A 15,315-nucleotide genomic window follows, 5' to 3' on the forward strand; every position below is an offset into this window, starting at 1 on the left:
TACCCCACAGGACAAATATCATACCACAGAGAAAAATTATTTGCCAATGAAGAAATGCCAATTTGAAATCGTATGCGTCTTTTAGTTTAGTACGTTTAAGTGATTTCGATATCTATTCACTATATGACAGACAGTAGGTCAAGCCCCCCTTTATGATAGTGAAATATTTCGCACCCCCTTATCGTCATATCACACAATGAAACCAGAATGTTAGCAATCCTTACAGATAGTTTGATGGTATGGAAGGTCATGACTGTCGATGAGAGAATTATCCAACATGAAATTCGGACTATACGCAGAGCAATAACTATGAAATTGAGGTGAATCGCGCCAAGCGCGGAAAAAAAATTCAGTTTACCGGAGCTTCGTGCCCCCTTCAGATGCTCTCACGCTACCCAAGCGGGGCACGTCCCCCAGTTTGACAACCACTGGGTTAGCCTATATTGTAATTCACAAAGTTTTCTGTTGCTACTGAAGTATGGGAAACAGTTTAGCATGGCTAAATTATCTAGTTATAACGCGGCACGCAAAAATAGGCTGATTATTACAGGTGGCGACTGTGTACTAATTAGGGCTGGGCAAAATCGAGTACCTGAGTGATTCGATTCTGAATCACGTATTACGCTTCGAGTCGAGTCGAGTATTCGAGTATCACTCGTTATGACGTCACAACAGAATGTACTATGTCAAAGTTCAAATATGTACCTTTATGCCACCACAAATAACATAATGCCTGTTATCGGTCACATTAAAGATACTTTTGGGTATTTTTCGACCATACCGATTTCATTGCACTTCTTGACAATGTTGTGGGATGATCATGACTTCAGAAATGAGTATTTCCAGTTAACGTTCGTAGCTTTGTACTATGTCTCGTATGCTGCGGCACGGCCAGTCAAGTTTTCGAGGCTTCCTCAGTGGAAGATAGTATCAAAACTATAATTCTCGTTAGTAAATTAACTTTCAGTTGCGAGAAGCGTATAATTTCAGTACTCGAAAAAATCGTCTTTTACTACTCGACTCGAATCATTAAAATTAATACTCGATTCAGATTCGAGTACTCGAATCATTGTGCCCAGCCCTAGTACTAAGGTCTTAAAGCCTTGCGGCCCATCGTCGTCATCCTGGTCCTTACCGGATTTTCACTGGTGTGACGAATAAATGATTGATTGATTGATGATTTTATGTTGTGATTGTCAGGTTTCCATAAAAATGTAATTGAAATTGTAATTGAGCAAATTTTTATCAAATTACAATTACAATTACACAAAATAGAAATGCTTCAATTACAATAACAATTACATGAAAAAATGTATATAATTCCATTCAGCTCAATTACAAATTACAATTGATTCAAGTCTGCTATACGCTATGGGCTCACCCATCATTAACGTGATTGATTTTTGACTGACTAACCCGATTGTTAGATGGTCACGACCTGCAGTTACTATACTGAATACGACTGCAATTCGTTTTTCATTACGGTCTTATCTTAATCGAGAGTCGGCGATAGCGCGATACACAATTCTTTACCGAAATTACATACATATGAAATAACATATGTTTGTAAACGTCCTTTCTGCCTTAAAGTAAGTAATTCAATTGCCTGAGTCAGTGTGTCAAAACTGATGCCGGATTGAGCCGTTTTATTATCAATAACAATAATTAGTTCATGCTCGATTCGTCCGCCATCGTCCCAGTGTGAATTGCAATATCTTGTCCGCTGTTGAGATTATTTATTGCTTATTTTGCCCAACGTGATGGCATCCTTCCTGGCTTACTTGGCTTTGTAAATTTACTTGTAACCAACGGAATGGTTTCGTGTATCTTATATCTTTCCTGAAAAATGCATTTATAAAGATAGATGTTATGTGTTTGTACTAGTTATTTAATTGACATTACTTCGTTTTCAATATCCAGCGGTAAATCCGATGTTTTTCTTGAAGTTTTGCTAGGAGATACGCAATCAAGACTGCTACTGGAGCTCGATTCATCAGCCGCAGAAATGCTATCTTCCTCAGATTCGCTTTTCCAGCAGACTGGCTGCGTATCCGCTCGCCTGTACTTCCTCGTCTTTTTAGGGCCTTTCGACAGCACGCCTTCCAACATTTGCTTTTTCTGCTGCATTTCGTCGCTCATGAATTTTGTCCTTTCCGCTCTATCCGGGATCTCATTGCATTGCGATGAACAACGCTTGTCTTCCCAGAAAGTCGACAGTGATTCGAACTTTTTTGCCAACGCTGCGGGAGCTTCTTCTTCGCCAGCTTCATTTTCGGATATCGCAGTAACCCGATCGTACCAGCTGAGGCGGTTTGTACGTGACGTTTCGTCACCGAAGTTAGCACCATGCCGCGTCAGAGAATTTCGTATGTTTACTTCGTTATTACTACTTCGTCTCATTGACGATCTCAATGGCTTGGGTTTACTGCCGTCTTCGTAGTGAGTAGAGAACCTGTCTACAAGTCGTGATACGGATATTCTCTCCCTTTCTCCAGTGGAATCGTCAACAGAAGAATGTTTATCGCCCTCATTAGATATCGGATCGTAATTTGGATTAGCTTCTACCAAGGATTTTGGTTCTTTTGATTCCGGTGTTGCTTCGCCATTATCGTAAACGTAGTTAGTTTCTGAACTAGCATTAAACGTAGTATGATAATTGCCTTCAGAATTATTTGTCCGGTGGTCTGAACTGTGAGAAGTTCGAATGCCTTCTGCAATCACTGATGCATCATTCTCCTTGAGCTTTTGTTCAAACTTCCGTACTATTGACGGTTGTTTTTTCACCGTATGCTGCTGCGTCTTGAATTTTGATAAGAACCTCTTCATGTCTTTCGGCGAACCTTCAGTTTTACTCCTGGTGTACTTCTTTGGTTTGGACCCAGGTTCGTTCTCCTTATTGGATGCAGTATTTCCTTTACTCTTTCGTTTGTGTCTTCTCAAAAATGCTTCTCGCTTCCGTGATGAGCTCTCGTCGCCCGTATCGTCTGACGTGGTCAGACTGGCAGAATCTCTCTTTCTCATCATGGCAGACTGCCGACGTTGCTTCTGTTTGCCTTTCTTTTTGGTCAGGGTCCCAGACTCTATACCTTCGTTTACCTCCGGCACTTTGTCTTTAAAGTGAAGTTTCTTGCGTATCCAGTCGCGGCCGGCTTTACCAACTCGTTCTGCGATTGAATGTTGCTTTTCCGGCTGAATATTTTCTTTTATGTGAGGTATTGTGCCAGTATCAGATATTGGCGCAACATGGATTATGTTGCCTAGGCCGTCCGTGTGGATTGCCACTTTAGGTTTAGGATGAACTGCAGGAGCTTGGATTGCATTATCCTTGTACAACGGAGGTGTATCCCTGTTCGTTGTGGGTGAGACACTCTCAAGGGCATCAATAAGATTTCTTGATGAATGATAGTTTGCGTCTTTTTGACGCGGCAGTGAAGTTCTCTTCACCTCTTCCCTTGCTTGATCAATACATTGCCCGCGTGAACTGACGTAGTAGTTCGTTGGCATGGGCAGACATTTATCAGAAAATGAGTTATCCGCTGATGATACAAAGTTAGTGTCGACAGGTTTTTGCTCTTGCAATTTAAGCGGTGGGTCCCGCTTGAACAGTAACTGCTGGTGGAGTTTCGGTAATCTCGGAGATGTGCTTCGCGCTGCCTTATTTATGTTTTGCTTGACCAGATTTTCTGCCTCTATTTTATCCGATGGACGCCTCACCTTTCCCCCGCCTACCGCAGTATTTGATTTTTTACTTCGATTCGGAATATTCTGTAGTGTAGCGCTAGTCGCCTTCTCTTTATTACTCAATGTTGACTCGGTACTGTCATCTCCGTATGATTGCGATACCGTTTCGAGTTTGATATCTTCGTTTGAGATATCCACATTTGCATTACTATCAACGAAGTTTAAGTCATTTCCTTTACCGCTGATTTTCTTAAATTTTCTCTCTGGGTTAGGAGTTTGCTTGTTGCGGCTAGTGTTTGAAGAAACAAGGGATATAGAGGCATCGATAGGCGAACGGCTTTGATAGCTCCCCGGTGAAGATATTTGATTGGCATCCGTACTTGGTGTCTTCTGCGTCAGTGGACGGTGTTGCTTCCTCCAAGGAGCAATATTAGAAGAAATGCTACCGGCGTTCTCGAGTAGAGGGCTGGGGGTTGCGGATTTCTTGAAATCTGAGGACGTGGTTTGATGGAAATCGGATTCTTGTTTGCTGTCTGACCAGTCGGCTTTGATTTTCTCTATTTCTCTGAGTGCCTGGAACAGATGTACGATGATAATCCACACCCATCTAGTTGATATAATTTTATAAAAGCACATTGGCTTATTGCCGTTGTTGGGCACTGTGATAACTGACAATACAAACATTCAGAACGGTGATTTCTTACAGGTCCTTACTATGTTACCCTCCATGAGACATCATGAATCCACCTGATATCAACTATATCGGCCTATAGGAATAATATATGTTGTGTTCATTTCACGAGACGCTATGTCGTCAACGACAGCCAATAAATGCATTTCGGAACTGATATATGTTACATGTATTTTAATAAAATATCGTTTATTTCTCGAAGGAATAAGTTCGAGACTCCCAAAGATATAATGGGACGGCTTTGAGTCGAAACTGCAGGCGTCAAACGATACTATGTTGACTGACATGGAAGGGGTGGTGGCAAAAAGTGGGGTGAATATTCCGATATTATGATAATACGTATCAATGTCAAATGTACAATATTTCTAGGGTATTTAAGTATTCATCGTATACAGTGGCTACGATTGTTCGTAGAGTAGGCTAACCGTATGTTAGAAGTAAACGCAGAACAAGCTGCGCGAGTGATCGCCATAACTTGTCACTTTAGCGCACTGTGTTTGTCTGTTTGGTAGAAGATTATAAATAGATATGATGCTCAAGTTATGCAGTTTCAAGCATGGCAAAGGGCATTCATTGATTACATCACGTATTCCTTTAACCTATGTACGCTATAAATAGCCTGCATTTCCATATTTGACACTAAGATATGTAAATTGTGGCATGTTTTGATTTTGTCAATATGGTTTGGTTAACGTGTGGGCCAGGCCGTACGCCGATATATAGAAGTCGAGATCAACAACCAATCATACATCATCGACTTTTCTTTCAAAATTCCCGTACGGTGATACCTCATGGTCCTTGGATTGTTCATGTCGACTATCCCGATACGTTGTAGCCTCCGTGTGCTGTAGTATAGTGAAGTATATAATTCAGAATAGGCTACTATGTTCAATTATATAATGACGAAATCACTGACTATGAAATCTCGTAAAGGATTCGGCGTGTCTCCTGATGAGGGGGATAGACTGGAAGCGCTTGACTTTTGTTTTTGCATCTGAAGAAAATTTTCGAACATTAAATTCACTGAGGGATCGGTTCCAATTTTAAGCTACAACGCAGTCCGATTCCGTTGCGGCATCCAGATCGAAAACGGGTCACAAAAGATCCGATTGAATGGCAGTTTACAATTGGCAATTTCCAAATAATACTCACTGCAGAAGTCCGCGATTAGCCTTATAGTGAATTTCACAAAATGGACTGTGATTACCCACCAACTTTTAAGTCGCAGAGTTTGCCGAAATGGAAATGATCCTAACAACAGAGTCGGAAAAATAGGCCTTTAGATAAATATCGCCAAGCATAGCCGATTGATTTTACCGGCACCTCGGTGTTCAAAATCCATGAAACCTCCTTTACCTGCCTTAATTTCGCATTAAATTCCCATTCCCTTCTCCTCCATTTCGTTCTTTCTATTTCTAGCTCGAGTTGTAGCTCTCGCTTCTCTCGCAGATGAAGTTTGTCGCTTTCCAGAACTTGCCGCCTTAGTTCAATTTCATTCCCTTTCAAATCGTTTATCAGTTTAGTTTGTTCCAGAATTTTCTCTGACATTTTCTTCAGGCCCTCCCCATCTTTATCGCTCTCGTGCCTCGAATGTTCCTATACAATTATAACATGCACTAAAACATGCGGTACTGTACGAGTCTTCAGAAATAGTGTGATCTATAAGCATCCCGAAATGCTCTAAACCTAAAGGTACGGGATTGATTTTAAAAATATGTCTAGGTATTTGGTGCAATCCGGCGAGATCAACTACCGATCCGTATTGCAAAAACCGGGATTAGCAAAAAATATTCCCACTTCAATCCGCTTTTGTAATTCTGCTTTCTGTAGTTCCCAAGTGTTTTTCTCGTCAACATGATCCAGCTCCATTTGCAGTCGCTTTCTCTCTTCGCGCCGCAATTCCTCCCTCAGATTCTCCAGGATCAATTTCAACTCGGTCAAGACTCTTTTGCTCCCTTCTGCCTTGAGGGAAATGAGCAGAATCCGTAGGTATTCACGTGGTGTGTTTCATATCTCAAAAATATACCCGTCCTTCGAAGCCTATACTTACCATTTGTAATTTCTTTAATAAAACATCCTTCTCTTCTGCCCATTCTCTCTTTCTTGCAACGTGCCTTCGCTTCAATTGTTCAAACATATTCGCAATTTCTCTGGCCGTTCTCCGTTTACCGCGTGACCTGGACATATAGAAGCAATATAAATTGTCGTCCTTATCGACAAATCGTTTTAGAATATTGTTAGGGCGTGTGGACATTGCTACAATTAGGTGCTAAATTATCTTTGGGTTTTACGGCACGCATATTGGCAATGTTTTAGTATCACTTTAACGTACAGGATAGGGATGGTGTGAACGTGAGGTTCACGTTCGCGTTCTGTATGTGAACCTCGGAAATTTAGAGGTTCGCGTTCACAACAGAACCTTGGTAGGTTCTGCACTGTGAACCATTTTGGTAAATTGTAATTTGCACTTCATTATAAGATCTTTCGTTCAAACTTATTGCATTTCAACTGCAGGTCACTCTATGCATGGCGCTGATAGCATAAAAAATCAACACTAAACGAGCATGCACCTTGACAACCTTAAAAGTTTTACTTGCTTTTTTCATACAAAAACTTTCTCGAAATATCCAGCTTTCCGTTTGTGAATATTTAGTGACTCTCTGCTGTGAGCTTGACCCGCAATCACACAACATCACTAGCGATATACGTAGTCAGCGAATGGTGCTTATGCAACCAATCAATGACATTGATATCGTTTTCTGATGTAAAAATCGAGCGGGCGTACGGGGTCAATCTTGACTTCATATCTTTACTGTATCATTAAAACCAAATCCGTGCGATTAAGGTGCTGGCTACTGCTGTACAGCTTGTTTGCGGTATCGGTAGCGAGTATAGAAACCCGTTTTACACTCTGCGCAATTTCAATGTAGCAATACTCAGACTGCGAAGTCCGGACACATTGTCCGGTCTGGCTAAGACCGTTAAAGCGTAAGCTTATATTCCCTAGTAAGTCCTCGTCGAAATTGTTGGCAAAGCGAGGGAATGTATTGATTTTATGCGATTATTATATCCTTTTATTACCGCGGTTGATACATTTAGCGACGTTTAGAACGCCAATATGTACTTCTGCAATGTGACATTATGTGGCCCGAGTCTTCGCTAGGTATCGTGTACAGTAATATAGGCTATCACTTCATTGAAAGACAGGGTTAGAATTAGCAATATGACGTCACGTGACGTCACGAGGTTCACGTTCGTATTCACACAGAACCTTTCAAAAAGGTTCGCGTTCACACGAACCTGAACCTTTCAGAGGTTCACACCATCCCTAGTACAGGACACTGCTACAATTAGGTGTCAGATTCACTGGTCTACACGATTTTCGCGCCAGGACTTCTTTGGGTCAATTATACCTAATTTGGGGGCGCTGAATACGAATCTGACGTTATTTTTGCTCTATCGCTTGATGTTTTTAATATATTATATATGTTGAATATTTCTACTTTTTCGAGGTAATCAAGTAGATTTGGGCTATTTGCAGTACTTACTGAAGTGGTGACGTTTGACAACTACTTCAACATCTACCTGAACAGTGTTCTGGATGAACTAATTGCATTTGCAATTTGGTTTTTGTAAAGTAGAAAGTAGTTCAGGGATAATATTCCACCACTATCATGAGTTAAATTGTCATACGAAACGCGTGAAATGGCCTCTGAATCACGGTACCTGAATATATTTTTCAAAGATTCTACCCATGGGTGGTGTCATCCATAGTCATTTTGCGTTAGCTATACAACGATCCATCTTGCGATTTCGTGTGTAGCCACCTCCGACTAACTGTTGAATATATGCGACTTCCTACTTTATATGCGACGTTATCACTTCCACTTGTAATTGAGTAGAAGTGTAAGGCGTTACTTGCGCTAATCGAGTAGCAACGCCGATCCCTTCGACCAATTCTAGTTCATAGTAAAATATTACGGCAAATCAGAAACCACTAAAATGTAAGCTGTTTGTACTTAGAAGTGGCATTTTAATCCTGCAACACACTAGGAAAAAGTCTCGAAGCCATATAAAAACATCTTTGGAAAAGCAGACATCCTGTTTCTTTTAATGTTTCAAAACAAGCTGAAAGGGTCACATATTTAGGTCATGTTCCGGAGTGAACAATTCTCTTCTACATAATAGACCAACAATATAAAGTTTGATGTTTGCAAACTTTTGCGTTTTATGAAAGAGGAGTGTTTGGTTACAAAATGCATTGACCGATTAAGTCTGCAGGAAATATGTATAAAAATAGATTACGTATGGAACTAAATTAGGTACCGATCTACTAATCACAATCTTTAAATGAAGAGTGGTATGTAAAGATGATGACTGCTACCGACTAAAAATAATTGCATCCACCTATATATTTATTCGTCAAAAAGAGGTCCTCATCGAAAGTGGATAGAGAATTACTGGATTCAAGTTCACCGAAAACTCAATTATTAAGCTCTACAACAACCCAGGTTTCATCATTATAGATGATTTTAATAACAATATTTGATTTGTTGCAGTTGTACGCTGGCCGTAAAGTCACTAACGAAAGCCGAAATTTGATTAATTTATTAAAATGATAAAAATACATACAGAAAAAAATTGATGTGATAGAGAAATTCCGGGCACAGAATCAGATTCAGCAACCAAATATTAGCCTAAATCAATCATTAAAATTTTTGGGGCAAAAATGTTTTGGAATTTGTAGATCAATGTAATTTTATGGGCCGAAAAGAGCTTCTGATTGAACGAAGATAGAGAAATACTGGATTCAAGTTCATCGAAAAGTCACTCCTTCTGTACTACAACAACCCAGGTTTCATGATAGATGATTTTAATAACAATATTTGCGCTGTTGTTGTTGTATGCTTACTGTGATGTTACTAACGAAAGTCGAAATTTGATTAATTTACGAAAATGGGAAAAATTCACACGGAAAAAGTTTGACATGATAGAGAAATTCTGAGCACATAATCGGATTCAGCAACCTTAAATTAGCCTAAATCAATCACTAAAATTTTTTGCGCAATTTTTTTTTCGAAATTTGTAGACCAGAGTTATCATTGAGTTTTACCGATGTGGCACTCTACTTTACAGCAGTGCTACCCTACAGGTAGGTCGCGAATCTTTTTTAAATGTTACATAGTTTTCTATTCAATTTGCCAGATATGTCAAAGACCTTATCTTCCCACGACTAGACGGGCAAATACCCCTTCTCCTCCTCTAAATTAATTTTATTTGTGGGTATAAAAGTGGCGTAAGCCACGTGTCCGTTGCTCACAATAATTAGTGAGCCATGTGGTAGACATGCTGATTGGAGCGCGAAATTTGACAGTGTGTTTCTATGTATGCGTTAAACAGGAAATCATCCATTCCTTCCCCCAAAATCTTTGCTAACGTTGATTGGAAAGTGCAATCCAGCCGGAATATAGTCAGCAAACAACTGTGGCAACCCAATATATACTCTGGACCCCTTTATGTTCGACATAAAAGATGATTAACTGCATGACTACGCACTTTCTCATTTGTAAATACCTATTACGTGCATTCTTGTCTCCTTGATACATTACAGGGGTATTCTCGAAGTATAGCGCAATTGCACTTGTGTCGTCCAATTTACTCGTTACTGACACGAATCATTGTACGTCGAAATACGTTCTCATTCATTCGGCCATATCTCACGATGGGTCGCGAGCTCGAAAAGGTTGGGAAGCGCTGTCGTACAGGATACATTCCCTTGTTATTCCCGAGAGGTTAGGTAGAGATACTACTCTTATTAGTCATTTATGGTCTCGGATTGACTCCTGCGACTTCAATTTTCAGGCTGAAGTCGTCGCAATCAGTTACATAATATCATCGCTATTGCATTTTAAGTCAACGTAACAAACGGTTTATTCACCGGCAGAAGCCAAACATACGTCAACTTTATCACTGGAGTGCAGTTAAATAGTCGAGGGGATACGTCATTGTGAACTTTAGTTCTGCTTAAGTCCGTTATTACAAGCCTGCTCCGTGCTCACTGCTCAACCATTGCAGCACTCCAACAGCCTCAAAGCTACTTCAGAGAAGGCCTCCGGCTTAATCACAAATTGAAGTTACAGCCGGAATAATCGTATTTCACTAGCGGCCAGCAACCGTAGACACACCTATTTTGGCTACACCAAGTTAACCCTGAAGATTTACTATGAATGTGATCAACGGTAACGCTACGGTCCTTAAAAGAATTGTGACTTCTGGTTATTCGTTTTACAGTATTTCGCAGTGAATACTTGAAATCGAATATGTATAGGCGAGTTATAGTATTTGGTATTCCTTTCATATCCTTCCCCAATCCCCATACACCAGGGGCGGGCAACATACGGCCCGCGAAGGGATTTTGTCCGGCCCGCGGACAGTTTTCTGTCTTACATGATAATGTGGCCCGCGGCCCCAGTATTCAGAGATTCCCTACTACTTGCGTAAACGTCAAATTTTAGAGACTATGTTATTACACACATGTATGCGCAGTGCGCACTGCGCAGTGAGCGAGGGTGGTGCTTACTCGTAAGTTGGTCGAAGCGAGAAGACTTGCATTATAGGTATTTACGATGTACTCAACCCTAATCTCATTTGTGGTAATCATGGTGTTTGTCGACTACAATTGTCATTTACACTAGGCCGATATTTCATATTTTTGATTCCGTAACCGTCGACTTGTAGCACGGCACACTTCTAGGCTTTTGTACGACATCGCTTATGTCAGGGGTCGCCAACTCGAAACGGGTCGCGGGACACTTTCAAATTTTGTAGAGACCGCGGGCCGCATGAATTCAATATCGAGATAAAATAGGCCACACAGTTGTTGAACAACCACGCTATATCTCGTCACCTACTAAACCAGGGTGGTCAACCTGCGGCCGTAGAGGGGAAATTTGTGCGGCCGTGGACAAGAAATTCAATTAGTACCGTATGTGTTGGCGGCCGTCGACATGCAATTTGAATTTACAAATTGAGTGTCGATTTTTTGAGAGATGCTAATTAATCTTGAAATTTTCTTCGCACTGCGCGCGATTCAATGTGACTTCGTTTATCGATTTATGTGGCGCCCTTTGCAATCATCGCCCCACAGTACAGACGTGAACAGCAGAGGAAAATGATGCGCCTCATATAGAAGTACCAACTCGGAGTCTTGTACTCCTCACTATACGGACAATCTTGATGGTAGGTCAAGAAATAATAGCATGCAACCAAGTGACTAATTATAATTGGCCCACCCGAAGATGCATCATCATTTATATCTTGTCCTAAATTTTCGAAAAACACACCATCCATCAAATCTACAGTTGAATCTGATGACACGGAATGAGAAATAATATGAAAAATACTATTATTTATGACGAAACTCATAGGTGAATCGGAAAATATTTTCGCGCTTCGCGCGATTATGTACGGCCCGTAACATGACCATGACCAGTCACCAGTGACCACTCGCGAAGTCGGTGCGTATAGTAAAACCTATGTGATTAAATAGATAAGTCCGGAGTTTACCGGAAAAGGACATGGACACTTTAACCTGTGTATTTGGCGCCCAGATAGTTCGTTACGACTATGCCATGGAATGCGGCCGTAGGCTACATGAGTGGTCGAAGTGCGGCCGTGAATGGCAAAAAGGTTGGCCACCCCTGTACTAAACCCTAATGAAGAGATATATTGGTGAATTTGTGGTACCGGGCTTATCGAACGCCTTGAAATCTTAATTAGGGATTGCACCGTGTTGATCGATCAGAGAGAAGCAAACATAGTGGTGCCTGTATGACAATACTGTTCTCAAATCCACATTGTCTTCATCATTATTGGCGAGAAATGGCTTTGAAGTTACTGAAGTTGCTGTCGTTAAAATACATTCATTAAATACGATTTATTCCATGTATATGTGGATAAATGGGCGAATAATGTTTCGATTCAGCAATCCGGCCAGGGATATCTAGATATCTAGATATCCCTGAATCCGGCCCGCCAAGTATTTAATTTTCCTATATCCGGCCCGCCGACTGGAGAAGTTTCCCGCCCCTGCCATACACTCTACCCCACTAACCTATGTAGCAGTGGTTTTGTAACTTGGGCGGGAAATAGTTTTAGGCGGCGATGAACCCTTTGTCAGTATGTCGAGTTTTATCTGTGCTGAGACAATTGTATTTCTTTTTAAATATTTTAAACGTCAGTAGCAGTAAGAGTAACAGCTATAGGATATTCTCCCACTAGAGAACGCCGAAAGATATTATGACGAAAGCTATCTTAACACATATAGTATGTTGCCTAGTGTTAATGTCTTGTGATTTCAACCAAGTCGTTAGTCACTCTTACTGTGATACATTAATGGGCCTTCTTTGACACTTCATGCACTGGGTTTTCAGGGAGGCCCGAAGTAAAAGAAAATATTTGTTGACGATGACTTTTTTTTTGTATCTACGAAAACAAAAAAGTAGCAGTGCACGTATAGTCGAAAAATGAGACCATATGAGTATAGTTTGTATGTATAGTATACTATATGCGTATAAGTACGTTAAAACCATATGCAACCAATTCATTGGATTCTCAAAAACATGAAAATAACGTTTTTGGAACAGAATGTAAAAGTGCGTTTATGTGTTTACTATAGCACACATACAAGCCTATATGGGCGGGGTGGCCATACCGTCCATATGTTTACAATTTGTCCTTATTTTTGGCACCGAGGCGAGAGGCGAAGGACTGTACCAAATTGATGGCGCTTTTTAGTCATCATCTTACAAAAGAGGCCGTGATTGGGATTGGGCGAGAGATGGTGACCTTTGGTTTTTTTAGTCATCAGTTAAAAACCTTCGCGGTCAACCAACTTGAATTTTTTGCTATCCTTAGATCTTAATCCATAGGGCTAAGTCTAAATCTGCTGATGGCATATCCTCCTCTAGCATGAGATATACCCACGTTGTTCTTTTCAAAGTTTTCGAATCGAAGATCGTCCAGTGTCGTTACGCAAAATGTTTCCGAGCCATGCAATGACATATAGGGCAAAACGAATAGGACTGTCTATATACATATTTAAGTTTAGGCTACCTCCCGTTTTCCACAGATACTGTTGCATCCGGTGGCTCTTCAAAACATTCTGAGTCCGAAGAGGGTGTGTCTTCTTTTCTCATATTCGTTAAAATCTAAGCGCTCCGCAATTTACTGTGCAGTCTCAAGTCCAAACAAACACTGTACCCCGTTCCTTATTTCTGCAACTATCCCTATCTCTTTCATTAAATCTTCGCATTGGGATAGGATCGAACCGTTTCTAAATCGGATTCTGTGCCTAATTTTGGGCTGGCAATAAATTTAACCTACACTGCTTCGAAAAATGAAAGAATGCTATACTACCAGCGTTAATAAGCACAGACTGCCTAGTATTGTAGGGGTACGTTATAGTCACCAGGCGCAGGCAGCTCAACATAACCCTACTAACTGTATTAGAGGTCGTAGCGAAGACATTTGAAGATCAGACACGAGCACGACCTGTTCCACGTCGGAAAATTGTCATTTGTTATCGGGACAAGCTTATGACCATTATCCATTACAACATGTGATTACGTCACTATCCACCCGAGGGAGAGAGCGTTCATGATCTGAGCAGCTGTGTGAAGCTGGACGAGCGATCGTTTACTGCGTTGTATCATCGATGAAATACTCTACTTATCGCCACTGACAGCGCGAAGTTTAGAGTCGTAAGCACCGACCCACTACCGTTGTTTGGAAACGAAACCAACTGTCAATTGGTTACAAAGCTATGATTTTTTCGGAAGCAGTAATTGATGAAGTGAAAAACATTTCAGCCCTATACGTAAACAAATCCTGGTTGCAATTAGTGGGGAATTTCGAACTCCGGATCTTCCACTTTTTTTCAAATCAGAATTCGGCGGTAATAATTGGAAAGGCAATAAAAATAATCACCACCACAAGCCTGTAGTCTGTGGAGAAAAACAACGAATGCATACGTGCATGATAACGTCTCGTGATGCGGGACGAAATTAACGAGCCTTTTTAAAACTCTTTCCACGATGTAACTCGGGCGGTATTGATATTGCATCACATCCATACAACCTACATAACGCATCGAATACACTCCAAGCCTCGAAGTTATTCATGCTTCCAGCCGGTATATGCGACGCTGCGTCAACTCTTCTCAATCTGAGATATCCGTTGTCGCACAGACCTTCAGTATTCTAACATGGGAAAAGTCTAACGAGTAAGGTCGTGACTTCAAATTGCAGCTTCTCGTAGCGATGTTAATCATTTTAAGAGCGCGAATTAGCTTTTGGTATCAATAATTGAAGACGTTTTTAAATCGTTTGCTCAAGCCAGCTTTGATCGATGGTTCTATGATTCTTATCAGCTCAATAAACACAATGTAAAATGCTACAATACACCAGACACAATGCCACGTGATGAAGAGATGCGAGGTTGTCAAAACGACCAAGTGCGGTATCTAAAACTATAACATCCACCTCAGTCGAATTCCCCATGGAACAGTGTTGGATCTTTCCTTCAATACGCTTCTAATTGCTCAGTGCCTATTTCACTTCACCTGGTATCTCTCTGGGTTTTTATATAAAAACGCCGTAAAATCAGCGATCGAAGCAGGAGGAGGAGCCCAGATAAATCACTGACACTTCGAAACGTTCTACTGTCAATCAATCAATCGACAGATTATATTTTATCTGCCCAAAACACACGCACAATGTACAATGCGATATACAAGACACGATGCGATATAATGAACAGATAGGGGGATGCTGAACGACCTCTCTTGAACAGGCATCCACCTCGACCTATAACACTGGTCTACAAATTTCGAAAAGGTAATTTAATGATTGAATCAGGCTAATTTAAGGTCGCTGAATCCGAAT

At 40.8% G+C, this 15,315-nt stretch overlaps 1 protein-coding gene across 2 annotated transcripts; it reads right to left on the reverse strand.

Annotated features, from left to right (window-relative positions):
• Positions 1–1,629: 1,629 nt before the first annotated feature.
• Positions 1,630–13,921, reverse strand: LOC145446439 (uncharacterized). Of its 2 annotated transcripts, XM_080324731.1 has the most exons (8): positions 13,487–13,921; positions 6,423–6,549; positions 6,170–6,334; positions 5,729–5,968; positions 5,289–5,366; positions 5,122–5,217; positions 1,903–4,254; positions 1,630–1,839 (listed from the first exon to the last, which is right to left on the reverse strand). In XM_080324731.1, the coding sequence occupies exons 1-8, from the start codon at positions 13,567–13,569 to the stop codon at positions 1,744–1,746; spliced, it is 3,237 nt and encodes a 1,078-aa protein (XP_080180857.1). In that variant the 5' UTR covers positions 13,570–13,921; the 3' UTR covers positions 1,630–1,743. The 2 variants fall into 2 exon arrangements, with proteins under 2 accessions (XP_080180857.1, XP_080180858.1); XM_080324732.1 differs by lacking the exons at positions 6,170–6,334; positions 6,423–6,549; positions 13,487–13,921 and having other exon boundaries at positions 5,733–5,873.
• Between the last annotated feature and the right edge of the window lie 1,394 nt (positions 13,922–15,315).

The sequence above is a fragment of the Botryllus schlosseri genome, chromosome 9 (genome assembly GCF_051294905.1).
Source record: "Botryllus schlosseri isolate E-star chromosome 9, Bs_hap1, whole genome shotgun sequence".
NCBI classification, from domain to species: domain Eukaryota; kingdom Metazoa; phylum Chordata; class Ascidiacea; order Stolidobranchia; family Styelidae; genus Botryllus; species Botryllus schlosseri.